Source organism: Dermochelys coriacea, chromosome 8 (assembly GCF_009764565.3).
Source record: "Dermochelys coriacea isolate rDerCor1 chromosome 8, rDerCor1.pri.v4, whole genome shotgun sequence".
Taxonomy (NCBI): Eukaryota; Metazoa; Chordata; order Testudines; family Dermochelyidae; genus Dermochelys; species Dermochelys coriacea.
The window spans coordinates 71,522,136-71,549,176 of NC_050075.1; the positions used below are offsets into that span (position 1 = coordinate 71,522,136).

At 40.3% G+C, this 27,041-nt stretch overlaps 1 protein-coding gene across 5 annotated transcripts in view; it reads right to left on the reverse strand.

The window, feature by feature from the left end:
- Positions 1–2,205: 2,205 nt before the first annotated feature.
- The window catches only part of PLPPR4 (phospholipid phosphatase related 4), a 36,881-nt gene continuing 12,045 nt past the window's right edge, over positions 2,206–27,041 (reverse strand). For 2 of the 5 annotated variants that reach the window (XM_038414912.2, XM_038414913.2), the window contains exons 3-7: positions 18,415–18,544; positions 14,787–14,982; positions 9,538–9,595; positions 7,730–7,903; positions 2,206–3,775 (exon numbers count right to left, since the gene is read on the reverse strand). In XM_038414912.2, the coding sequence (XP_038270840.1) occupies positions 2,438–3,775; positions 7,730–7,903; positions 9,538–9,595; positions 14,787–14,982; positions 18,415–18,544 (1,896 nt within the window). In that variant the 3' untranslated portion in view covers positions 2,206–2,437. Of the gene's footprint in view, positions 3,776–7,729; positions 7,904–9,537; positions 9,596–14,786; positions 14,983–18,414; positions 18,545–24,679; positions 24,859–25,090; positions 25,208–27,041 lie in introns of all 5 variants that reach the window. The other 3 variants (XM_038414916.2, XM_043490902.1, XM_043490901.1) reach the window with 3 other exon arrangements.

Sequence of the window (27,041 nt, forward strand, 5' to 3'; positions counted from 1 at the left end):
GTAAATATTGTAATCTGAAACTGCATATTCTAAAAAATTACTTTTCTTTTCTCACCGTTCCCTAGTTTCTATGGTTACGTTCACCACTATAGTGCCCAGTAGTAACACTCATCGTTAATAGCAGGCTACACCAACACCACAGGATAGTTCCTTAAACCTAATCTGCAGAATTCAAACTTGGAATCTCAGAGGTGGGAGGGTGGGGGCGTCTTTGTTTGGACTGGTGGGGAAAACTGGCTCCATTAAGGGTCTCCCTGCCCCCTTCCTTCAGGGGTTTGGGGAAGGGGAAAGCATCACCTGAGATGGTAGGCTGGCCAGCAGGGCTCAGGTCAATCATTTGTCCCTATACACTGGATTGGGGAGAGGATATATAAACCCTGTTCCTCTGGCTGGAATCCCCTTCCATGCCTCCAGTCCCTGGGATTAAAGTAGGTCCTGGGATTGTTTGGTCAGCTGTAAGCATTGCACTAGGCACCTTATTTCTGACTAGGAAGGATTTTTTCCCCTTACTGCCAGATTGGGTGTTTTTTGCCTTCTCCACAGCAGCTCAGTAACCTGGTGGAGTAGATTAGGTTCAAGCTGCTGCAATTTAGTAAATTGAAGATGTCCAGTACAGGTACTCATTCCATGGGGGCCCAGCTCCCTCATGAACCAGAATTGGAAGTTGACTTAGGGGGTGCCTTCCCCTAAAGAAGTTGACTTAGGGAGTGCCTGGAGAAGAATGGGGTTAGGGCTCCTAACGTCTGATTCAGCAAGGAGACAGCTCCCCATCATCAGCCCCTGAGCCCTCCTATGAAGGCTCCCAGCAACAGGCTAGAGACCATCTGTGGAGAGTTGGGGGACTGATCCACTAGGTGGAAACAATTAAGGAAGGAATCAGGACCTGAACTGTACAAGATATTGCCTGGTAGTTCCCAGATGAGCTAAATTAATAAAGTTGCAGCCTAATTACACCAAATCCCTTGCAGCTTGTCTGTCCTCCTGCATGTACAGGACAAAGCCATTTCAGTTCCCTTTAGAGTCTAGTTTAGTAATTCCTGGCAACAGAGATTCCAAGAAAGCAAGTTATTTCCTCATATTATAAAAGTATTACAGGAAGGATCACACCATTAGGAGTTCATCCATATTCTCTCCAGTGCCAGGACACAACCCTCTTGATTCCTAACTGAAAAAAGTCATGTTTAAGGAGGTTCTTATGAGTCTGTCCTAGGGACCCCAGTAGCACCTGAGGCACAATGCAACACTCGTGTATTGATTCTGCATACTAAGACATTCCAAATTTAAAGCAAACCATTATAAATAAGGATTCACTACGATGAGAGTGAAGCTTATGGTCATTTTGTGCTAAGCTAAGCAAGTGAAGTGAGTATGTCCAAGTGTGAGCTAGAATGCTGATTAATCAATAGCTAGTGACTGATCAGGCAGTAGCAATTTCAGTTTTCATGGCTCACCTTCTTTCACAGCAAATTTCTTTGCAGTTATCAGTGTCAAGCATTATCTAGTTAAAAATTAACAGAAAAATATAAGGTCTGCAGAGAGACAAAATGAGAGCTTGTAAAAATGCAAAATCTGTATTATTTTATGTGCTTTAAAAGATCCCTTTAAAAACAATATTTAAAACTGTTCTGCAAGTTAGCCCACTAAGAAGAAGCCTCTTCATTAGCAGCACCTGTACTTAAACAAAAGTTGAGCAGCAGCAGCTAAACTATTCAAACTAGATAGTTATTCCATTCCAATGGAATGTCACCCACATATTTTTTTTGTTGCAGTAAACATTTCAAAGAACTACACAAAATCTTTGCAATCTTTTAATGTGACAAATCCACTATAACAAAGCTGTAAATATTTCCTACTCTACATGAAAGCAGCCAGCATCATCATAGTATTAGCAATATTACTTTTAAAGTAACTGCACATCAATATGTCATGTCTGTTGAGTTTAATGCATATGTAAATTTTCAAAATATATAAAGTTATAATCAGCACCACCCTGTATTAAAGTTTTGGTGCAAAATCTGCAAAGGTGAATATACAACACTGATATAGCCTTTGCTGTGAAAAATTTATTTGTCCTCAGACATAAATATAAATAAAATCAAAAAGTTGGCACATTCAGGAAATAAAGTGTCTGTGTTCAAGACCATCATTTTGATTGATATTGTCACCCTCAGAGAAATGTTTTTAGTCTGATGAAACAAGTTGTAAGAAAACTCTTTGTATTAGGTTCTTGCATTGTGCTTTCCCCCTCCCCCCAACCACATGAAATCCACAAGCTCATGCACACCATACATCAGCAACATCCAACAATAGTCAGGCTGATGCTCAGTAAATTTGGCACATCAAGAATATTTCTGAATCCGCTCAAAAAGAAATAGAGCACAAGCTTTATCAAAATGTGTTAATTCTTGGTAATATGGATCAGCTGACATGTCTCCTTTCATTCTTTGTAAGCTCTTGTGGGGGATGTTCCTTTATAGAAGATGTTTCTGGTGTTCTCTGGGCTGCTCCCCCTTTCAGGGATTAAAATAATGTTACCTTTTCTTCGAAGTGTGGAGTCACGGCTCGAAGAGATGGACAGAGTTTCTGAGCCAATCTCACTTCCCTCCACTGGTGTGACTCTTATAGTGGTAACCCCATGATGGTGATGTTCGCTGTTATCTATGTTACTTCTTTTCCTGTCACCAGATCCATAACTGTCTTTCAAGGATTCACAGCTCTCAGAGTCTCTATTGAGATCATTTAGCTCATAAATTTGACGAAGGCTACCTTTCTCGGGAGCTTTCCATTTCCAAGATCCACTCCCTTCACCTTCTGATGGCACCTGAATTATGGGTCTGTTATTTTCTGGATGGGCCTCAACTCTTACAATACCACTGGGTTCATGATCTGTCAAGGTTTTATATCGGATGGCTCCAGTACAGGTGACTGTGCTGCTCTCTGAATTCTTAGGACTGCTTTGAAGCACTCCTTGCTGCTTTGACATGGCTATTACTTGCATGATCCTTGGCTGACTGTTGCTTCTACATGCAACGCTTTTCTCTGCAGCTTTCAGCCATTTGGCCCTAGCTGAACTACTTTTGGGAGATGTGTTTATATTTTCCTGGGTCTCTTCAGGAATATGGACTAGCTGTGAAGAACCAGGACGTGACTGAATAGAGACTCTTGGCCCACCAGAAAGACCAGCGTTATTACAACCCGGAACGCTGCCAGGCTGAATTTTGAGGTACTGATTGCTGGGGCCATGATGATCACCATTAACGCCCACTCTGGATGGCTCAGAGCTTGATCTCATTTCAATAGCCCTTGGTGGTGAATGGCCAGATTCAGTCTCTATTACTTGCAAAGACAATTTTCGACTTTCGTTCTTGTTCTTCCATTGAGAAAGAAGTTGCTTGGAACGGGCAGAGTCCATTGATGCGTGAATTGTTGCGTTTCGTCTTGCTGGATCTTCCAGTGATGGCGTGTTGACTCTTGGCAAAGTGTTGCTGAAAGTAACCATATTTTCCTTTCCCATGGGGCTTCGTGGAGTTATAATCTCTACATCAGCATTTGCTCTCTTGATGTTAGTCAAGGATCCAGAATCTCTATGGTTTCGATTCAGAATACTCTCAGAATGGTGAGAGGAACGTCCATCACTATTGCCACCATTTTTACCTGGTAAAATTCTGTTGGCATCTTGACTAAGGTCTGTCAAAGATCTTAATGGTTCTCTTTGCAGATTCTGGTGAATTACATTCTCTTCACTTGGCAAGAAGTTCCCCACAGCATAAAGACCCTGATATTTGGATAGAAGCATTAGATAATTACGGAAAAACAAATATTTTCAGATACTTTAATTATACTTTCATGGCTTTAAATAAATAGAAAACTCATAATATTAATACAGCTAAATGGACAGGATTTGTTCAGTTTGTTTTCTTTCCATTACTACTTATCCTCACCAATACAAATCTTATTTATTGTTCCAAATTTTGCCCTCAGCTCTCTACATGCAGGTATGTATAAATTGGTACCATTGTGATCCTTTGTTATACCCATTTAGTCTAAGGATTATTTCCCCCTCCTACAAAGCAGCAGATACAGTACAAGGAAGAATGGTTTGTTTTTAAAATAATGTTTTCACAATTCCTGGCCTTTGCTTAAGTAACGTTTACAGCTACACAACTGTCTGCTCTGATTTACTAAATCTTGTTCCAGCTAGATTAGTTCTCTGCTCAATGGTTTTGCCCTTTCTACTGTGTAATGACCATGTAATACAATATCTACATGATAGAACAATTTGAATCAATTGGCTTCCAAGGTATGCAGAACTTCAACGAGGTTTAGCTTCATGACATTTACTCCATTCACTGGACCAGCTGTAAAACAATATCATTTTAAAGAAATTCTAGTGAGAGAGAATATTTAATAAACAGTCCAAATGCTTGAGCTAATCACTCAGGTTAATTCTTTGCACTACTCCCAGATCTGTTTGTAATTACACAGTATTAATTTTTCCTTCTCAACCTCCCCATTGATTTTTTTCTTTTTATTTTTCAGAGCAGATTAGCTGGCTGCAGAGTATTTAGAACGAAGAGTCTCTGAGGTAAGCCATCATACAACACCCTATGGGCAAGCTGATTCAATAACATGCTTGTGTGTGTTTCAAACACAGGCAGAACTCAATTTTGCTGTGAATTTTGTACGTCTTTATTGTCTTGTCATTTTATGTGGCATCCAGAGTAAAAAAAAAAAAATCAATTTCAGATCAGGTTGCAATACACAGGAACTGACCATTTTCACATACAGTGTGATTTCAATAGTCTACTCATATTGGTGTTACTTCTATCACTCTAAAAGCTATTGCCTCTAATATCCTCTGGTGAGGGCATTGCATAGCAGAGGTTCTCAAACTTTTGTACGGTGACCAGTGGTGAGCTAGAGCCGGTTCGCACCAGTTCACGTGAACCAGTTGTTAAATTTTGAAGCAGTTTTAGAACCGGTTGTTAACCCACTTCCCTGCAGGGGGCACTGAGGCTTTGATGGGCTCCGGCCGGGAAGTGATGTAATTCCTCCTCCGGCCATCAGGGGCGCTGCGCTGCGGGAGCCATGTGGGCTGCTGCTGGGCCCTGGGCACAAGCCTTGTTGCTGCTGCTGCTCCCCTGGCCCTGTGGCTCCCGATGCTGCCTGGTGGGTCCCCAGCTGCTCTGCTGGGCTTGGGCTGCGTCCTGCCGCTCTCCCCGTGAGTACCCACCACACTGCCCGCAGCCAGCCCCTGCCACCAGTCAGCCCCGCCCTGCCTCCAGCCAGCCCCACACCCCTCTGTCTCCAGCCAGCTCTGCACCCCCTGCCCTGCCCGCAGCCAGCCCTGCACCCCCTGCCTCAAGCTAGCCCTGCCCCAAGCCCCTGTCTGCAGCAGGCCCCATGTCCACTGGTGCCCTGCAGTTCCCAGGGCAGTAACCCTGCACACCTGCTTCAATAAGGGTGACAGGGAGCAGCTGGGACCCACACATGTGCACACCCTAGAGTGACCAGACAGCAAGTGTGAAAAATCAGGACAGGGGGTGGGGGGTAATAGGAGCCTATATTAAAAAAAGACCCCAAAATCGGGACTGTCCCTATAAAATCGGGACATCTGGTCACCCTAGCAGACCCCCAGGGAGTGGCGGGGACCCACACATGTGAAACGGAGCTCATTTCTAGTTCAGGACCATCTTTTTAAAAAAGAATTTTAGACAGGGTTAACATACATGTGTATTTTCCTGGACAGTCAGGCTTTTTGGTTTTTAAATCGTTGTCCAGGAGGAATTTTTAAATTTTAAAAATTCCTCCCAGGAAAATACAGACGTACAGTAACCCTGTTGGTACAAAAAAATACATACTGGGGCACATTCCTTAAATCACAACATTTTATAGGGAACCGGTTGTTAAGATTTTGGCAGCTCATCACTGCTGGTGACCCCTTTCACACAGCAAGCCTCTGAATGTGATTCTTCTTATAAATTAAAAACACTTTAAAAATATTTAATGCTATTATAAATGCTGGAGGTGAAGCAGGGTTTGGGGTGGAGGCTGACAGCTCGTGACCCCCCCCTCCATGTAATAACCTTGCGACCTCGAGGGGTCACAACCCCCAGTTTGAGAACCCCTGGCAGATAGCCTGTACTGTCATGTGATTATCATGATGTGACTGAACATCATCTGTTTTAATATTATATTGAAAATCATTTCTGACTCATTTTGGTTCATAGCTGGATGCAGGGAAACATCTTTTCCTCAGCCACACAGGACCCAGGCAAAATGCTGTCACTAGAATTCCTTGAGCATTGGGGAGGCTAGGAGGTAGCTAGCCTGACAGTGTTCTGAAGACTTAAAATGATGTACATCAGTCAGACTGGGGATGTGTCCAGAGCCCCATTTCCTAGCACACACAACACCAAGCACTGGAGGAATATTTGCTATGCTTTTCACCAACAGATATAAGGAGAGCTAAGCCCTTCTTGAATCCTTCTTCCTGCTTCTATCCTATACACATGGAGTGCCTCAGAGGATCCCTGCTCATGCAGCAGAATTCTGTACAACCTCCCAACATGTTCCAATGATGTACAAGGCCACTACGTTGCCCTTAGTTTATTACCAACTTGGCAATTTATTGTACCTTCTTATGTTAATTTTGACCGTTTTAAAGTTCATATTTAATTGTGAAAACAAAACTGATATTTGTAATATAAACTACACATGGCAGCAAATTCTGATCTAATCCATTATTTTAGCTAGTGTTTGGATAGAAAAGTCACAAGATACTTTCAGATAGCACACACTGTCTTAGAGCTGTTTCCATGCTGAATCTTAAATTACATTTCCTTTTAATAGCAATGTTGTACATTATGGCATTTTCACTGGGTGACTGGCTCCTTTAAGATAAAGCAGGGTCCAACGCACTGCGACTGACTGGCTTTCCTTCCACAGGGGTTATGAGACAGCTCTGGGCCCAAGAGGGGAGCTTCAGGGAAGGGCAGGGTGAGCTGTGCCTGAGAACACAGGCTGGAGGAGCAAGGAAAGGGTCAGGTGAGAGCTTCTTGGGGGGGACAGAGAACCTGCAGAAAATGGAAAGCCCTGCAGGCCTCCGTGGAACAGGGAGGGAGGCCGAACTAGGAGACCAGCGGCGGGGCTAGCCTGCTGAGCAGGGGAGCCAGTGCTGAGAGGTCGAAAAGGACTAATCCTGTGTCTGGGGTAGAAGAGTCATGAAATTGCTCATTCCCAGGTGGATGGCCTGGAAAGGGAGGCCCTGGAACAATGCAAAAAGGAACAGGGAATACTGTTGACTTTTGGGTGGGTGACACAGAGGTTTGTCCCTACGGAGGAGAATAGAGAAAGTGTTTATATGTTTACTGTGGGTCTCTGGAGAATGGTTTTACTACGAAGGTTTTGGGGAAACTGCTGCTTGTGAATAAATTATACCTAGAGATGGGGCTTTGTGTTGGACACTGAGAAATTATCTTCCTTTCATGGGTGGAGAAAAAGGAAACTGATGCTGGCACACTTATTGTGCTGCAGCCTGCTGCATGAGGGCATCAAAGGTGGGGTGTCATCCCTATGACAGGCATCCATTTTAAATGGAGAGACTCCGGTTCCCGCTTTATCAGTTTATCTCCAGAAATGATACTTGATAGTGTAGAATTCATTAGCCCATTGCAATATGAATGACTTTTGTTTTCTAAAACTTAGAACACATTCATACTGTATTTACCAAATAGAGAGCAATTCCTCCTCCTATTAGAAAACCACAATAGACATCAACTGGATGGCTCTTGTACTGGGTGATACGAGTCAGGCCACATATAATTCCACAGATGATAAATGCGAAGACGAGAAGAGGTTTCAGAAGTTTGGAGGAGTCGGTTAAAGTGGAATTGAAGTACATCTTGAAAAGAAAAGAAAAAGTGATTTATGAAATTTCAGATTGACCTAAGAGGACATGACTTTATTTCATGTATGGTTTCTTCAACTGAAAACAAAGGAATGCCTGGTATATTCTTATTGCATCAATTTTGTTGATTTTATTTTTCATTCTTGGTAAAATCCATTCAACTGCTATAGAAAAATCTTTAGTCAGATGGGACCACTTCCAAAGGCCTTATCCAAGCCAAACTCTCACCGAAGACAATGCAACTCAGACCTGAGTAAGGATTTGGTGTGTTGCAAATATAACTAGCTAAGGAGATAGTGCTTTTGGAACATAGGAATTGTCCTACCAGATGAAACCCATCGTACATCTAATACAGTGTTTCTGAGAGCAGTTAGTACCAGATATTTTAGAGCAGCCAGTAGGTCATGACCCCTGGGTGTATGTCACAAAAAGCAATCATGATGTTCTGAAAATTTTATTATAATCTAAAGCAAAGAAAATCTTGCTCCTCCACTTCCCTTAACCTTCATGGTCAAGTATTGTCTGTTGAATATATAACCACACACACAATTAAATTATATAGACTTCTCCTGGTTATCCTTAATATATTTTTTACTCTTATTTTGATAGTAAGTGTAAGGGGATGGTGTAATGTTTTGACTTTGAATAAGGAATCACTAACCTAAAAAGGTTGAGAAACACTGCTTTAGAGGAAGGTACAAGAGATCCCACAGTGGGCAGATGTGGGGTAATCAATCCCCACCCCCTTGGAAGGTTTCAATTTAATCAGTAATGGTGTTTTTTATTTATTATTTATTTGCATTGCAGAAGTGTGTAGAAGCCCCTGTAATGAATCAGGACCCCATTGTACAAGGCACTGTGCAAACACAGAACAAAAAGACTGTCTGCAGTAACTGATTTAAGCCTAGAAACATAAGGTTTCACATTGCTTCCAATCCTCTGTTAGCATTAACTCTAGATATTTTTGTTGTTTACATAAACAGCCACTTGCTCTTTGAATCTTGCTGAGTTCCTAGCCTCTGACCTGTGCTCCTCCCAGATTTTAAAAATTAAACATTCAACAAAGGCACAATTAACTATAAATTAGCCAGCCCATCCTATTGGTTAAATATCAGTGGAGCTATTCACATCAAACAAATAAATTCCTGATGTAATTCCACTGAAGTCAATGCCACAATATCAAGGAAGAATTTGTCCCTTAGAGTCTAGAATTTGGATGCAATGTTTGAAGTAAGATGGGAGGAAGAAAAGAGGCAGGATTTGTTAAGCATTATTTTAACGGCAAACTAAAATATCACTTTATAAGACAAGTATCATATTTTGTATGTGAATAATACGAAGCATTAAATATGCTTTAATGTTACACTCCACTACAAAGGATAATGTTGCTAGATAACAAACTCTGTGGAACTACTGTGTCCCTACTGTTTCTTTTATAGTAATACAATATTGAGTTTATTTTAGCTATTTGTAATTTCATTTTGCTGTCAGGCTCGGAGGATAAGAGCTTATTTATTTCCTTACTACGTTAGGCAACAATCTAAGTCAAGTCACTTTACGCCAGACAGTAAATGACATTCTGATTTTTCTCTAGTACAAATGAATAATGAACAGAGTTGATTACTTACCGAAATATATACAGCTGCAAAGGCTGCCAGAGTAGCATGTTGAGAAGGGAATGACTTTCTGCCAAGGAAGGATACTCAAATTATGCTTCTCAGTTCAAATACACTCTGCGATTGCTCATTTAAAAACATATGGTATGGTACAGTCTTTTTTAACTTACAAATCACAAGCAAATAAATTATCTTTTATATTTTTTCCTAAGTCCTCATTCCATATTCTGGGGAAAGGATCAGCTAAGAACTGAATTAATAAAATAATCACATTTTGTTTTAAATATTCAACACCAAGTCATTTTCTGATATTAAAAAACTAATTAGATGCAGCAAACTCTGAGATATTTGATTTTTTAAAGGGGCAAATATATATAATTACATTTCTGGATATTTTTTCATGATGGGCCAAATCCTGCAAAAGTCTGTTCATATGAGTTGTATAATTATTCCGTTGACTTCAGAGGGACTTCCTTTTTGACTAACAACTAATAGTAGGTGTTTGGATGATTGGGCCTAAAGAGATAAGCTCAAAAAATCTCATTAAAAAAATTCTTACATAGTAAATAGATTGAGATTTCATTAATTCTTTCTTTAAGCGGTTGTGACTGGAATGAGTATTACAGGAGGACTGCTACACATTATCTACCTTATTCTCTTCTATCAATCTAGGTAGTTCTGATTGAGGGGAAAAATGTGAATAATTTATTTGAGGCACATTGTTTAGCCATCTATAGAGCTAGTCAAATAATGGAGTTTTATTATTTGTGAATAATTTATTCATCAACAATATTACTCTACTGCTAGTCAAATAATATTTGCAAATAATTAATTACATTATATATATCTTCATAATCTTAATCAATGAAGTTCATGGCTCAGATGATTAGATGTGGCCTAAGAGTGCACAGCACAAGTACGGAAGCAGTCTGCTTCTCCAAATGTTGGGCCATCTAAATGCCACTCCTGGGGGCTGCTCTAATTTGTGACTGCTGCCAATGTACTGTTATAGTAACTGGGGGTTGCTGGAGCATGAGGGAGTTGTGGTCACACCCTGTTTTCCCTAGCTATGCCCCCTGTACAGTCAGTCAAGATGGTGATTAGAATAGTTGTTGCTACCATGTCTCTATACCAACCAAGGATCACCCTAAGCAGAAGAGCTCCTCTGGTGCCAAGATCCACTGCCTGAAGGGCAGCTTTGCACCACCAGAATAGCAGAAAGTTGCCTCGCTGTATATGAGAAATGGGGGCCCATAAGTAAGACTGATAATATGGAAAACAGAAAGTGCCCTGAAATATTGTAGGTGGTCTGGAGGAGCAGTGTGAAGGCTTAATTTCTTCAGCACTCTGACATCCCCCTAAATGTCTTCCTCTGAGTGCGCAGAGACCCTGCATCCTCTCTATGCTTTCAATCTCCTCCTTCCTCCCATATTACTGTTGTGAAAAGGGGGGAATAACAATGGAGCTTTCTTGTCTTAAGGAGGCAGGCATAGTGAACCTTCATTTGCTCTGTCTCCTGGTTCCTCAGATTCAGCTCCCAGTAGTTCCTGACGTGACAGGCTCACGTACGGCAAAGGAACTGGAGAAAGCATTTCAGGATAAAGTAATCCAGCCCCTTCACCCAACAGCTAAAGAAGCAGACCACCAAGACAAAAAAATTAGAAGATTCCATGAAGATATCAAGATTGTAGGGCCCTGATTTTTGGCCAGATTCTGCAACGTGCTGGGGGTGGGGGGGGGCCTCAGCTCCAAGTGATGACAAAGTTGAGTGCGTGAGAGTCCCAGGGAGCCTGTCAGGGGGCAGCGGTGTGGATAGGGGTCAGGGCAGGCAGGAAGCAGGGGGGGTTGGATAGGGGGTGGGGTGCTGGGGGCAGTTGGGGCTGGGGGTCCCTGGAGGGGGCAGTCAGGGGACAAGGAGCAAGTGGGGTTGGATGGGTTGGAGGTTCTGAGGGGCCCAGTCAGGGGGTGGGAAGTGGGAGGGGTCAGATAGAGTGCAGGGCCAGGCTGTTTGGGGAGGCACAGCCTTCCTCACCCGGCCCTCCATACAGTTTTGCAATCCTGATGTGACCCTCAGACCAAAAAGTTTGTCTACTCCTGCTCTATAGGCTGTGGTAGAAGCCACTCAGTTTCTCCCCCAATTTGGGTGAATGAAACCATGTATTTATGGTCTCCACATCTTAGTCAACGAGTCAGCTGTGCCAATGAACAGAGAGAGAGGCCTGAGCACAGCACTGGATCCAGCTCTCTGAACTTTGACAAAGTTCAGGTCTGGATCTTAATATCTGTGTCATTGTGTTTTGGTTTATTTTCTGTTTACTGAACCTTTTCGTTTCTTTGTATTCAGTGCAAATGCAGGCTGTTACAGAGGAGAGGTACATACAGGGCTCTCTCAGGGAGATATTACTTTTATTCTTTCTTGTTTTGTTATCTTTTAATTTTAAAATGAAAGTAATTTTGGCTGAAAATGTATGACTCTTCTTTGTGAATGGAAAGCTTGACATCTAGTATTAATGTGGTAGATAAATTCAGAGTTCTGAAAGAAAACCTACTCTGAGCACAAGAAATAAGCTACCACTCAGAGTCATGAAATATAAACATGGGGAATAAAACTAAGGAAGCTATGAGGGAAAAATAGTTCATATAACATGCAGAGTGTAAGAACACACAATGCAAAGGGGATAAAGAGGATTATGAAACAAAACTGAGAGATTATAAAACTGATTAAGAAAACTAGAACTAACAAAAGGAGACAGAACTCACCTATGATATGAATAAAATTATGGAAAGGCACTTTGACTATAAACCGGGGAAGAGATTGATGAGGAATGCCACTGGACCACTAAGGGATAATAGAGAAAATAATTTTCTCTATCAGCTGAATAATTACACAAATTCTTCTCTTTACTGTTCACAGGGGAGTCTGGAGGCAAGTTACCACACATGGAAACAAAGTTTCTGGTGTATTATAAATTAAAAATGAAGGCCATTAGCAATCTCACAAAAACAAGGCTTGTACAAGTTAAAATCATGACAGTCAGATTAATCTCCAAGGTTGGAGAGATTATACCATAAAACCCAACAGGGGTGACTGAAGAGTCTGTTGGACCAATAAGAGATATCTGTCCACTCCAGCATGAGTGGAGAAGGACTTGAAGGAAGCAAAAATAATAATTAAGGAGGAGCCAGAAAATTATAGATCATCAAATGCAATCTCAGTGTCAGGAATAACATAGAGATATTAATATGATATGAGATCATAACATTTCTGAAGAAATATGAGCTGATTAAAATTGGCCACTGGCTTCATAAAATATTCATCTGATGTGACAAATCTGATTGATGTTTTAGAGGTGATGATATGCGAAGTGAGGGGTGAAGTACTATTCTGAAACTTCTAAAAGGCATTTGACACAGTGGACTAATAAGTGTAGCAAACACAGAACAGTAGATGCCTTACTTGAAAGGATAAAGAAATTATTTGGAGCAAGAGTGGACCTATGGAACCCCACTGAACTCAGTGGGATTCCATGCAGATGCAAGGTACTGCCTGCACTAGTCACCTTGCAAAATCAGAGCCTAGGTGAGAGTAAAGGCTTATGGGGTAGGAAGGAACAGAGTGAAGAATTAGCCATTATAGAATGATAGAAATGTAGGGCTGGTAGGGACTTTGAGAAGTCATCTAGTCCAGCCACCAGTGCTGAGGCAGGGCCAAGCATACCTAGACCCTATACTCTGACAAGAGTTTGTCTTACATGCTCTTAAAATCCTCCAGTGATGGGGATTCTGTAACCTCCCTTGGAAATCTGTTCCAGTACTTAATTATCATTATAGTTAGAGTCTTGCATGGACACACAATTTACATCTGTGGGCATAAAGTAGATATCTGCAGAGCTGAAGGGCTCTAGTGACAGCAAGCGAGACCAGCAGGGCCATGGTCAGCACCGGGGCCAGGAACCACACAGTGAAAGCAGCAGCATGTCGGGCTGTCGCTTGCAGGAGCCGGTGCCCAGCCCAGGCAGTTCCTCTGGCCTGGCTGTACTGCCTCCAGCCCTGTCCACTACGGTGGGCACCAGGCTTACTGGCAGTTGTCCCTGGTCACGCTAGTGTGTCCAAGCAGCTCACATGATTCTACCATTTTATAATTGTGCTGAATCTCTTTTAGATAGCTATGTGCAAATTAGAAAACCACAATATAGAACATTCAAGGGATTTCAACATGAATGATAAATTAGAAAGGAAAGTTAACCTATTGTGGGAGAGCTAGGAAAAACTGGTGTTGTATTCAATGGAGTAAACAGTTTTAAGAGGAGATGTGACTGCATTTTTCAAGAGCCTAAAAGTATAATTAGAGTAGTACAGATAAGTTTCTTGAACTGTCAAATATTAAGACTCATGGTGAGGACCAGGTGCATCAGAGCAATAGGATATAGAGTCCTTCATCTCTAGTAGTGACTGTTTTACCATCTGATGACTGCTGGCCTGTCTAAAACACATTTATGGTCTCTAAGTTTCCAGTGAACTGATGTCCAGCATACATAAACTACCACCACAAATAGCGTTAACTTCCATGCTTGTTGGCCATCTCCATGGGAGGGATCTACCTGAGTGACCTGAGAGAATGAACTATCCTCTTGTCCCTAGACAGGTAAGGATTGAAGCTCATATTGGTTGGGGAGTGTGGAGTAGTTTGCAATGCTGCAATCTTTTCTTAAATAAGGGACTTCAGTCTCAATGTCTGTCAGTCAATGTCTGACTTCAGCCAAGCAGAAAATGCACAAAAAAATATTAAAGAACAAAGTGTAGTGGACTTCATGAACTAAGGTATAAGGAGACCTCAGGTAACATGGGTATTTAGCCATGATCTTTCCCTACACATCATGTAGAACTTATGAAGACCCTGTCAAAAGTAACAGTAGAAGCAACCCATGTTGAAAAATGAGTTAGATATTGTGCCTACTCGAAAGGGAAGAAAATTGTTAGTTCATAGTGGGTACCACCACACTATTAGGCACTCAAGACTGTCTGAATACTCTCCAAAGTCTCCCTTAGGCCTTAGTTAAGTTTACGGTAGACATATCTAAAGATCAACTTATTCACTGAATTTTGTTATAAAAAACTGTCAAAACTCACTCAGAGTTGATGATAGTTACTGATTAAGTCCGATAGGTGGGACAGATAATTAAAAATAAGAGCGAATACTTACATCCTTTAAAAACAAGCATGTAAGGAAAGATTATTACACAATGAAATATGGAACTAACCTTCCACCATTGATGATTATGGGATCAGATCCTGAACAAATGTCTTCCACGATGTAAGAATTTTCTGAGCAGGATACATTTAGGGATGTGTAGTTAGGTTTGCATACAGTGAGGAAATATGGTGTCTGATACCCTGTTGACAGTTGTATGATGTCAGTAATGAGAGCAGTAGAACAAAGGCCAAAGACATGAACACCTAGAAAGTAAAACAAACCAGCTTAAACTTAGTTAAGATCATTGGATCAAATTCACAGCAACATGAGTAACCACAGCACCACTGCATTCAGTGGTATTAAGCTTGCTTACGCCAGAGTTTAGGTACGATTTAAGTGGAATATTATTTAGTCTGTAAGCTTTTTGGGGCAGGGCCTGTCTTTTTGTTCTGTGTTTGTACTGCACCTAATAACATCCCAGCCCATTATTGGGGTTGATAGGCATCTGATAATAATAATAATAATTAATAATAAGCCTTTTGTGGGCCCTCTGTGCAGGGGTAAATTTGGCTTATAAACTGTAGTAAACTGTACAATGTTATGAATATAAGAAACGGAGATTCTGTACTTTGGAAAATTGACTCTACACTGATTTCCTTTTTTCTCTCCCAATTTAACTTTATAACCAAACATCTTCTTAGCAAGGATTTTTAATATATCTATCAAACTGAGGTACCGTATAATTGGAAACTATCAAACCTAGTACCTATATAATAGGAAAGGGGAAAAAGTGATCTAGGTAACTACAGCCCTATTAGTCTGACCTCAATAGTATGCAAGGTTTTAGAATAATTAAAGACATTGACGTAAACTGAAAATGGGATAATTGCACATAGGTTTACCAAAAGCAGGTTGTGTCACACAGACCTGATTTTTCCTTAAGCTGACTGATCTTTTAGACAAGGGAAATGTGGTAGATCTAATCTATCTGGACTTCAGTAAAGCATTTGATACAGTTCTATTTGGGAAATTATTAGTTTACCTGGATAAAATGGGATTATTACAATAATTATGAGGTGTGTAAGGAACTGGATAAAGGAGACAGAACAATCGGTTGTTCTAAAAGAAGAACTGTTGGGCTAAAGGAAGGATATTAGTGGAATTCCTCAAGGATCCGTCTCTGGACCAATCTTATTTAATATTTTCAATAATTCATTAATCTGTTTATACACCGAACTGGCAGTAGAGGAAATGGAAGTCATGACAGTGCAAGATTTTCCACACTGCCCCAAGGATGGGCTACTCTCTAGGCATGAGAATATGCATGTTCATTCAACACTTGTTCGTTCTCGTGAGACGGCCATCTGCGGTGCCAAATAATGCGAACTGGGATGTGTGGTGTTTTTTTATTTTCAGTATAGACATCTGTCTATTAGTAAGGAATCTGAGAGCACCAGCTCATCTCCCACAGACCACCAAACACCAGTCAGATTGTAATGACTTTTGGGCATTGCAGACCTTGTGTTCATGCAGTGGTTTAATCCTTGAATCACAGTGTCACTCTTTTTCATTACATTACAAAAAACAAACTAAATTGTTTAGTTAAATTGCACTTCCTGTTAAGAGTTTATCTATTGAAAAATGCAGTCTTCCTCCAAATGTTCTCTTTTTGTTACTGACTAATAACACTAGTATCTTGAATGCCAAATTCCTGAGACAGAATATATATAGTTCAAGTAAATGTGGTTGCTTTACAGTGCATTTTTTTCCTGCTTTGGATGGTTTTCAGATTTGTTTCCCTGACCAACTTGTACTGTTTAAAGTAGTTTTTTCCATTGGAGAACTGGAAGAAGGCTTTTATTATTGCTTTATCATGAGATTATTAAATAAGACATATAAATGAAAGATCAGATTCAGGGAATAAATTAAGGGTGAAATCCACACACCTCCAAAGCGTGGTTTGTATGGAGTTGCAGAGGGACCTCCTTAGGTTGGGTAGAGCAGGATAGGAGCAATTTTGCAGCCCTCCTTCATGGCTATTCTAGCCTTGTCAGAGTCCCCACCCCTGCTGCTCTTATGTGAGGGTTTCTGGCCACTGAATCTGTGCTGTGTATGGGTCCAGTAACTTTTTCCCACGCTAGCACTTTCCTCCATTCCAGCATAACTGGAGCTGTGGTGAAGCCCTCCTCTGCTCAAAAACATTGCCCTCCTGTGCACCTGCTCTGCCCATGCAGGTTTCTGCAGCATAGAGGACTGTGCTTTGAATCTCTCACCAACAGGTGCACTTCATTCTACATGAAGAGCAAAGAATAACTTGTCAATTCAAATCCAGTGATGGTCACCAATAATTAAAAACAGAACAAAACACCTAATTGCCTTCTTATCAATGGCTTATATGAAATGAATATGTCAGCCTTCATCCATTTTCCAGGAGATAAGGGGTAGATTCACAGAGGTATTTAGGCACTTAACCCGCAGATATAGGCAACAAATTTCCATTTTTAAGCGCCACTGCAATTCACAAAACTCCTGCTCAGCTGCCACCTACCCCTGTAGGTGCCCAAACTCAGTACCTAAGTTTTTGCAGTAAAAATTCCTAGGCACCTATGTTTCTGTACACCTCTGTCTCACTCTGTGTCTAGTTGCCTATCTCCACCACAGAGTGATTCACAAACCAGTGGAAGATAGGTGCTCTTCCACCTAACTTGTGTGGAGACCCAATCTGGCAAGCATACACAAGGCCACCTACCTCCAGGCAGAGCAGCCAAGGAGGAGGCTCTCCGTTATAACCTTTAGTCCAGTGGTTGGAGCACTCACCTGGGCTGTGGAAGACCACTGGTTCAAGTCTTCCCTCTTCCTGATGAGGAGATGGGATTTGAACAGGCACCCTGCCACCTCTCAGGAGAGTGCTTTAACCACTGGGCTACATTATATTGTGCTGGGACAGTGGGGGAGGTCTCTCATCTCTCCTATAGAAGTTGTTCCACTTTAATTAAATAACTGAATATTATTTGGGCCAGAGAGAGTTAGAATGATACTATGGCCTACTGGTTAGGCCCCTCACCTGAGAGGTAGCAGATTCCTGTTGAGTTCCCTTCTTCTCATCAGGCAGAGGATGGACTTGAACAGCTGATCCCCCCACATCCCACATGAGTACTCTAACCATTGGGGTAAAGGGAGGTCTTCTATAACACCTCTGTCATTTTGTGAAGCCAGCCTGAGAGACCCACCATCCACACATGCAATATCAAATCCACTGATGTTTTTTGATAGGGCTATCAGCTCAAGCGGTTTCTATTGTGTTGCTCATGAATAGTGATTCTTTTTACAGGGCAAAAAGCATTCAAAACAAAACAAAACCCATACACCTGAACAATTAAATGGACTTTGAAAGGAGATGTGGGGGTTGGTGGGATAATGATAAGCCAAATTATTGATTTAGCAATACTGATGATAATGCAATAGATGAAAGTGAAAAATGGACAACAGAAGTGTTACATCATTGAATGTGTGTTTTTACTTTGCAATACCATTCAACAGCTTCTCTTGCACTTTTTTTTGGCAGGATGAGAGCTATGCCAGTAACTGCAGTTTACTGTCCTAAAAGGCTATTTTAAAGACTGAAAAAACCTGTGTAATTAAAATAAAAAATATGTCACAAAAGGCATTTTTGGTAACTAATACCCAAAACCCACCAACGAATCTGACAGCTCTTCTAAGGAAAGAGTTGAAGTTGCAGCCTCCCGCATTAATATTGGCCTCGGCTCCAATCCCATTTCTTCTTTTAGACAGGCAACAGTAGAGAATTCCTTCTCCTATCATTATCTGCAATGACAAAGGATGGCATAGGTAGCAGTTATGCAGCAGTTAGTGACTGGATTGTAAGGGCTGAAATATATTATAATAGAACAAATCTCATCATTCACAGATGTGTACTTGCCTTTAAAGGATTTGCATCAATATGTAAACATTCACAAATGCAATTTCCCCTGAGTGAGGGCAGGTGAGAAGATGTCACTGACATTAAATATAAATGACATAAGCTCTTTGGGGCAGGGACCATCTTTTCATTTTGTGTGTATGTATAGTGCCTAGTGCATGGAACGCTGGCCCTGCTTGGGGCCCCTAGGTGATACAATAATATAAAAAAGTAATAATTAGAAAATGCTGCATCATAAATGGTGAAAAGCCATAGCAGTCCCATAGCATTTCTAGGGTGGATTTAGCACTCAGCTTTGGCTGCCTGCCTGCCTAGCAATCCCTGGCAGCCTAAAATTCCATGACAGCTTGTTCTTCCCTAATTGTATAATGGGTTTGGTTTTTAACCAGATCCACTGCAGAGACTGGGGTTCTGTCCTTATAACCATATAAATTAACAAAGTGAGAGAGATAGCAAGCCTACTGAGGGGTTAGAGTGGAGCTAGGAAGGAGAAAGTAGAAGTGCAGACGAGTGGCTGCCTCATGCCATCCTGGTGGCCTCAGAGAAACCCTGCCTCTATAAAATCCCTTATCTCAGTTTCCCTTCTTGGATCCCCAAATAAAATCCACACAGGGTTTCCAGTCCAATCAGAACAGCCTTGCTTACGGGCTGAATTATTAATTAAAGTTCAAAACTAAATACAAAAGTTTTCCCTCCAGCCAGGTACAGCCAAACTCCCCTGGTCTGGGCAAAGTCCTTTCTGCATTGGTAGGCTACTCCCAGCCCTTCCTAGCTGTACCAATTCCCCTAGTCTCAGGGTCTTCCCTGCAGGAGCCTCTCTCACTGATTTCAATCTCACTAGGGCTTTCTGAGCTTTTCTTACTATGGCTCCTTAAAGGAAAGTCTCTGATTCCCCTCAAGTGGGGCTCATTCTGTAATTAGGGTTGGCTTGCCCAGGGCAAGTCACCCTGATACAAGGAGGAAAGTGTGTTGCTCTATGGAAGCCATGACATGGTTCTAAATTCCACACACTCAGATTTATTTGATGTTTCTGCTAAAATTCTCAGCAGTGATATAGTTATGTCAGCAATGCTGACCAGAGCTCTGTGAATAATTGTTTTCTTTTATTTGTTGGCAATTTTGAAAAATCATAAAAAAAAATGGGGGCGGGGCAGTGTCAAACAAAACGTTTTGTTCAACCTGAAACTAAATGTTTTGTTTCACTTTCAAGGTATTTTTAACATTTTTATATATTTTAAATGAAATTGAAAACATTTCAAAACAAAAATAATTGCAAATTGAAAACTGAAATATTTCCTTTAGACAATGTTTAAACAAAATATTTAGACTCTTCCTCTATGTTTTTTTACATAAACAATTTGGCGGAACAGACACATATCTGCAAAATGTTTTAGTATCAATGAATCTGCGTTTTTCACCAAAAATGTTTGGCTGAAAAATTTTGTCCAGCTCTAATGTTGGCAAGTATATTGTTTTTAGACTTCAGAGTTAACACTGCACTGATGTGAATGGGCAGTTCAGACCTCAGAACAGATTCAGATTGTTTGTCTGCAGATTCAGTAAAACGGCACTGTGTAAGGTCTGATTCAAAAGATTTGCAATGTAGCTGAATGCTAAAAACTTAAAAAAAAATGAAGACAAACTATGTAGGACCTGATAGAACCATCAGACAAGTGCTGATGCATTGTACTATCTCAGTGAAACCCCCTGTACAGGGGGGGGAGGAAATTAAATGGGACAGCCGTTTCTGGACAATCAACCCCCTGCTGACCACACATTTGGTCTTAATTGAGTTTCCTTTCTTCCTCTAGAGCAAAATAAATGCAGTGAAGGTTGCATCAGTATATGAGAAAGTCAATGGTAGAGGAAATGTAGAGAGTTTTATTAGCTAAGAGTTAATTTCACAAAGAGTCTATAACATTATTATCCATCTCAGTATCGACATTATAATGCTAACACTTTGTCCAGGAGCAAGCAGTGGGATTTTAAATTAAAATTTTACAGAATCTTAAATAGCTTTTGGCGAGCATCAGGGGATATTTGGCAAGGAGAAAAAACCTGAAAAGATAGACCATCATGTGTTATAGAAGGGAAATCAGGGAAACAAAGTGGACAACATGGAGTAGTATATTCAGCTGATCATGGTGATGTCTTTCCAGAGAACTGGATTAATCATGTTAGAGATTAGGGCTGGCAGATTCAGCAGATTGCGAATTTGCTCTCCTTCTTAGGTAATTTACAGGACAAAAGCTTGGACCATGGCAAAGCCAAAAGTTGTGCTGCTACTTTACTAAATATTTCTGGGACTTTTTGTTTTATTTTACTCAACTGGGTAGTTGTGTTGACTGAGAAGGGGACAATATAAAGCTGCTGCAGTGGTGCAAAGCCTCTATTCTTTCTGCTTTGGTACTGTCAGTCAAACTTGCAAACTATCTGATAAACTATATGATCTAACATTCAGTTACTCTGTGACAAAGCAGATAGGTTGCACAAAGGGAGCAAACAGTCTTTAGCCATCTAACATACACTGACATGGCTTAAATAACCACACCATATGAATTTTGTATTCTTTATAGTGCTTTTATTTTCCTTGTAAGAGGAAAAAATGTTAGAGGCCTGATTCAAAGCCCACTGAAGTGAACGGGGGTCAGGCAAATGCTGGAGACACAGTACCCATTCTGAGAGTTTAATACTTATGTTTCAGAGTCATCTTCTCATTGGGAGTTACTTGAAAAAAATCCTCTGTGTGTAAATGTGTGTGTGTTTGTGTATTTAGGCACACACACACACAACGTATGCCTACACCAAGTACAGTCATTTTAGGAGGAACCTCAGGGCTGCAAATAAGTCTAGTTAAAAACTGCTACTATTTAATGAAACTGATAGTGAGCAAAAACTAATTTGGTTTAATAGAAAGACACAGATACTCCTAAAGTAATAGCTTGGGAAAATAAGTTACTGGATGATACTGTAGTAAGGACTATTTACTCTAAAGAAAATAGACCTAAAACATACTCTAAACATGGGATAAAGTAAGTGAATATCTCACCAGATAACATAGGCAAACTGGTACCTGCTCTAACTGTTTTTACCTTTCTAGGCCTCTGGATAGGGATTGAGGTTAGGGTTTCATAAGGGATTTGTTTTTCTTTTCCTCTTTTCTTTTTGTTAGGCATGATCATTAAAAATTATTAAATATTACATCAATTTGTATATGAGGTTTTTTTTTAACATGATTGTCATAAATATAAAGGAAAGGGTAAACACCTTTAAATCCCTCCTGGCCAGAGGAAAAACCCTTTCACCTGTAAAGGTTAAGAAGCTAAGACAATCTTGCTGGCACCTGACCAAAATGACCAATGAGGAGACAAGATACTTTCAAAGCTGGAGGGGGGGAAACAAAGGGTTCTCTCTGTCTGTGTGTTGTTTTTGCCGGGACCAGAGCAGGAATGCAGGTCAGAACTCTTGTAAAAAGTCAGTAAGCAATCTAGTTAGATATGTGTTAGATTCTGTTTTGTTTAATGACAGGTTTCAGAGTAGCAGCCGTGTTAGTCTGTATTCGTAAAAAGAAAAGGAGTACTTGTGGCACCTTAGAGACTCACAAATTTATTTGAGCATAAGCTTTTGTGAGCTACAGCTCACTTAAATGGCTGATAAAATAAGTTGTGCTGAATGGAATGTATATTCCTGTTTTTGTGTCTTTTTGTAACTTAAGGTTTAGCCCTTAAGAGGGATTCTCTATGTTTTGAATCTGATTACCCTGTAAGGTATTTACCATCCTGATTTTAAAGAGGTGATTCTTTTACTTTTTCTTTAATTAAAATTCTTCTTTTAAGAACCTGATTGCTTTTTCATTGTTCTTAAGATCCAAGGGTTTGGGTCTGTGGTCACCTATGCAAATTGGTGAGGATTTTTATCAAGCCTTCTCCAGGAAAGGGGGTGTAGTGCTTGGGGGGATTTTGCGGGGAAAGATGTTTCCAAGTGGGCTCTTTCCCTGTTATATTTGTTAGACACTTGGTGGTGGCAGGGACAAAAGGTAAAATAGTTTGTACCTTGGGGAAGTTTTAACCTAAGCTGGTAGAAATAAGCTTAGGGGGTATTTCATGCAGGTCCCCACATTTGTACCCTAGAGTTCAGAGTGGGGAAGGAACCTTGACAATGATATTCAGTTCCTGTTGCTCCCATAATGTAGTAAGTTATGTACAGATCTCTTAGGCTTCTGGAAATTTTATGTTAGAATACTGGAGTTCCTGGTATGGTTCTCAGTGCTTCATTTTATATATTGCATCTTGTGTATGAATTATGAGTCCTTGGAAAATTAATGAAAATTTAAATACAAAATACTTAACTGTGCAACTTGAATTTTGCATAAGTATATTCTTTGTGCATCTAACTTCCTAGGATTTTTATTTAAAGGAAAGAAGAAAAAAATGAAGAAAGGTAAGTCCCTAATTCCATAATTCACAGGTACCAGTGAGTAACAGACAACTGGTGTGTACCACTGTCATTAGTTTCTATTATTAATACAAGCTAAGTATGCATTTTGGTACAAGGAAATGTACTGGTGTATGTCCTTATTAGTATGCTTGAATTAAGGCATTCCTAGAGCTTGCTGATAATTAATGGTTATAACTTTGACGCTTCTGGACTTATTTTCTTCAAATTTGGCTCAATATTTAAGTCTCAAAAATATTTAAAAAAATACTCAGATGATTATAGACAAGCCAAGTTTGGAGAAAATAGCTTGAGGAGTTTCAACATTATGAACATTTAAAATCAGCAAGATAGTTTTGAAAAAGGCACAATGAACTAACTGTGATGCATCTTTTATTCTGTAATCCTGCTTGATTTACACACCTATTTAACTTGACGCATATGAGTAGTATCACTGACTCACTCAGACTAATGTGCATAAAATAATCTCACATGTAAATCTTTGCAAGACAAGGGCTTAAATACGCACTTGTTGACGACAACATTTTCTACTGCACAGTCTCATGCAATTTTAAAATAATCATAACTGGCAAATCAAAACCATCTTTTTTAAAAGCAAGAAAATGCACTAGTCATCGGTGAGGATTATTTTCAAAGTAGGTTTTAATTTTCAGCCTTTTTTGCATTTAGCCCTGTCTAAAGCAACATTGTGATTAGAATTGTTTAAAATGGGAAAGTACTTTTTTTTTTTTTATTCTCACTGAACTGAAGCCTAGTTCAAGGTATTTTGCTCAGACGTAGGTTTTGTCTACACAAACACATAATTCGCAGCAGGCTCGGGTGTAAATCTACCCTGAACTAGCCTGCCATGCACTAAGTGTTCATGTCCCCCCCCTTTTTTTTTTGCTATGCAACAAAAATGTTCTAGTTCCCTTTGATCTGCTCCTGCTTCCAAGTAGGATAGACCAAACTGCATTAGAGAACTTTTTTAGCGTTTGACAGCTGAGTCCACACAAACACTTAGTTGAGTGGCAGGCAAGTGCAGGGTAGATTACACCCCAGGTTGTTGTGATCTAAGTGTTCGTATAAATGAGCCCTTAGAAAACATAATCTTCAGGCATATACAAAGCATTGAAAATTTCCATCCAATGGGTGGCTGAGTAAATTATGATCATATAAAAACAAGGGCTTAAAATAGGAACTGTTTTGCAATCTTAGAGCATTCCAGTTGACTCGTACATAGAATCATAGAAATGTGGGCAGTTCCTGGCCCAGAGGAATGACCAAATAAGTCCTATGAATCCAGTGTCAAAAAAGACATGGTAAAACTCATAATATACCATGGTTCTTCCATTCAGGCTAGAAGTGCTCCCAGAACAGAGATTACTTCCATTGAAAGTGTCTGTTAATAGTCAGCTTTGGTATAAATACACTGAAATCAATAAAGTTCAGTGCACTTACGCCAAGACTGCAGCTGGCTCATAGTCCTTGAGCCTGTATGACTTCAGTATGACTCCTGCAGTTGTTCCCTGTAGATGCCAATGTGAAAATCCAGTCTGACAGAATTAAAAAAAAAACATAGTTACCCAGCCAATCTGTTCTCCAAGGGCAAGCCTTTTGGATCCAGTTTAGTCAGCAGTGAGTAAGCCCAAGATGGCCACATAAACAGCAACATTGCCAATCTCTTGTTTTTATCACAAGTGTCATGATATTTCATATTTTTCTTAAAGCCCCTGCTGCTGAAACCATATTATTTACATGAGACCTATAAAAAGAAACCAATAAAAAAAAAAAACCCCTCATGATTTTTTAAGTCAATCACATGACTGTTTGAATTCCACTCATGATTTTGAAATGCTTGGGCTGGCAATACTGAAATTAGACGCACACCAACATGAATGATCCTGAGGAGGAATTCCTCGGTGAGATGGAAGGGACTATAGGCAAGAGAGGAGCAGCTGTTCAAGAATGATAAAGAATGTAGGTGAGCTTCCTACCAGTTTATGAACATGGTTGTTCTTAGCAAAGTTCTCCCAGTGTATATACAGGGCCCATAGGTCACTTTCAAGGAATTTTGTCACTCATTGCGTTGCACATTCAAAAAGGTGGGATACCTGAATAGAAGTAATGGCACAAATGTTTACCAGAGTACCTCTATTTAAAAACTCGTAGGGTGAAATCCTGGCTCCACTGAACTCCATGGGAGTTTGGGCTTTGGCTTCAATGGGGACAGGATTTCACCCCTTCTCTTCATTTCTGTATATGCAGAGTCGCATTTTAGAGTTTTCATAATTTCATATTGTCTGATATAGCACAAAGGAATGAATTAATCCCTGGTTAAACTCAATGGAGTTTGGAACAGGGATGAATTTGTTGGCCTGCCTGTCCTTGTGTACTAGAGGTAGCTATAGCATTGTGGTATCTAAGCGCTTAGTTAAATGAGCAAATGAGTGCCCCAGTAAAGCAGTGTAGACAGCACTCTAAGTGTACATAAAAATAACGTTTTTACATTTCATTTTACCTTCACATTGTCATTCCAGCAGGGTTATTATACTAGTAAAGATCATGTTATTTCATTTACTATATAAAAGTAGTTGAATTGCTCATACACTGATATTTAAGAGCTGTACTGGGAAGGTTCTGTTAAAAATTTGTTCTCCCTTTGGATGAGCCAGTTTCCTTCTTGCCCATCCTATAGCTTACAAGTTAGATACTCCATGGTAGTTTTGGAAAGACTAATAAATAACCACAATGTCATGATCAGTATTCACTCACTGAAGAAACCTGGCTCTTATATCTAAAACTGCATGTAAGCCATTGCTGAGTGTAACCTGGCATCTCCATTTGCCAAAAAAATTCTGCACTAGTGATCGCGCTTATTAACAAAACTATGAAAGGTCCTGTACAAACACTATTTCATTCAGCATAATATGTAGAAAGTGATTTATATAGGGTGATGTTCACAAAGGGACAGAAGATCCATGCACACCCTCTAATGTTCATGCCCATAGCAAAGAGGGCATGGGTGGAACTCCACAGTCTCTCCTGTGGACTACAGGTGGAAATATCTTTATGCTAGTTTTAATTAGGCCAGTGTTAAGGACTTGTTTGATTGGCCAATGAGTCAGTCAGTGGGATCTCAATTTATGCAAATGAATAGTCGAAAAACACTGTGGAGGAGGCTATGAAATGCACTGAATGAACAGCCATACACAGCCTGCTTTTCATCCCAGGCTGTAAAAGGTGAATTCTATCCCTCCCACCTGTTCTCCGCACAAAGACCAGTTGCTCAGGGAGGGGTGAATTGCAACCATAATTTACTAGTGTGCTACTAGGAGTCATTTTAAGACAGAGTTAAGGGATTTTTTTTCACATTGTGTAGAAACTTTCTGCTGTTCCCAGCCTACACACAAATGTACTGGCTCCATTTTGTTGAAAAAACACATCTCTGAGCACAGCAAGTTTCAGCGCTATAAAGCGCCAGTGCAGACAGTGCACCAGCCGCACTCCCAGCGCTGGTAGCTATTCCCCCATTGGGGGCAGCAGCTCTTTAACGTTGTCAGTGAAGACGTGCCTCCAGAGCAGAATTTGGCTCTGGCTCTGTAACCACAGAAACATTTACTTGACAAAAACATTAGCACACATGAAAAGGTATTTAAAGTCTGAGTGAAAAGAGGAGAACAAAATTAATTTACATTTAAGAGTGTCTTCCATGATAGCCTTTGTCTGATTATGCATTTTCGATTGGCATCTCAATATAAACAGTTAAGAAGGAAACTTTCTTATTTACTCTCATCCTTTTAACATATTTTAACATTTCGTGTGTGTGTGTGTGTGTGTGTGTGTGTGTGTGTGTGAGAGAGAGAAATTCCATTGTTAATTTCAATATGATGAATGTTTTATTCTTAATTCATAACTGTACTACTTAGGATTAATGGGTAAAATTTT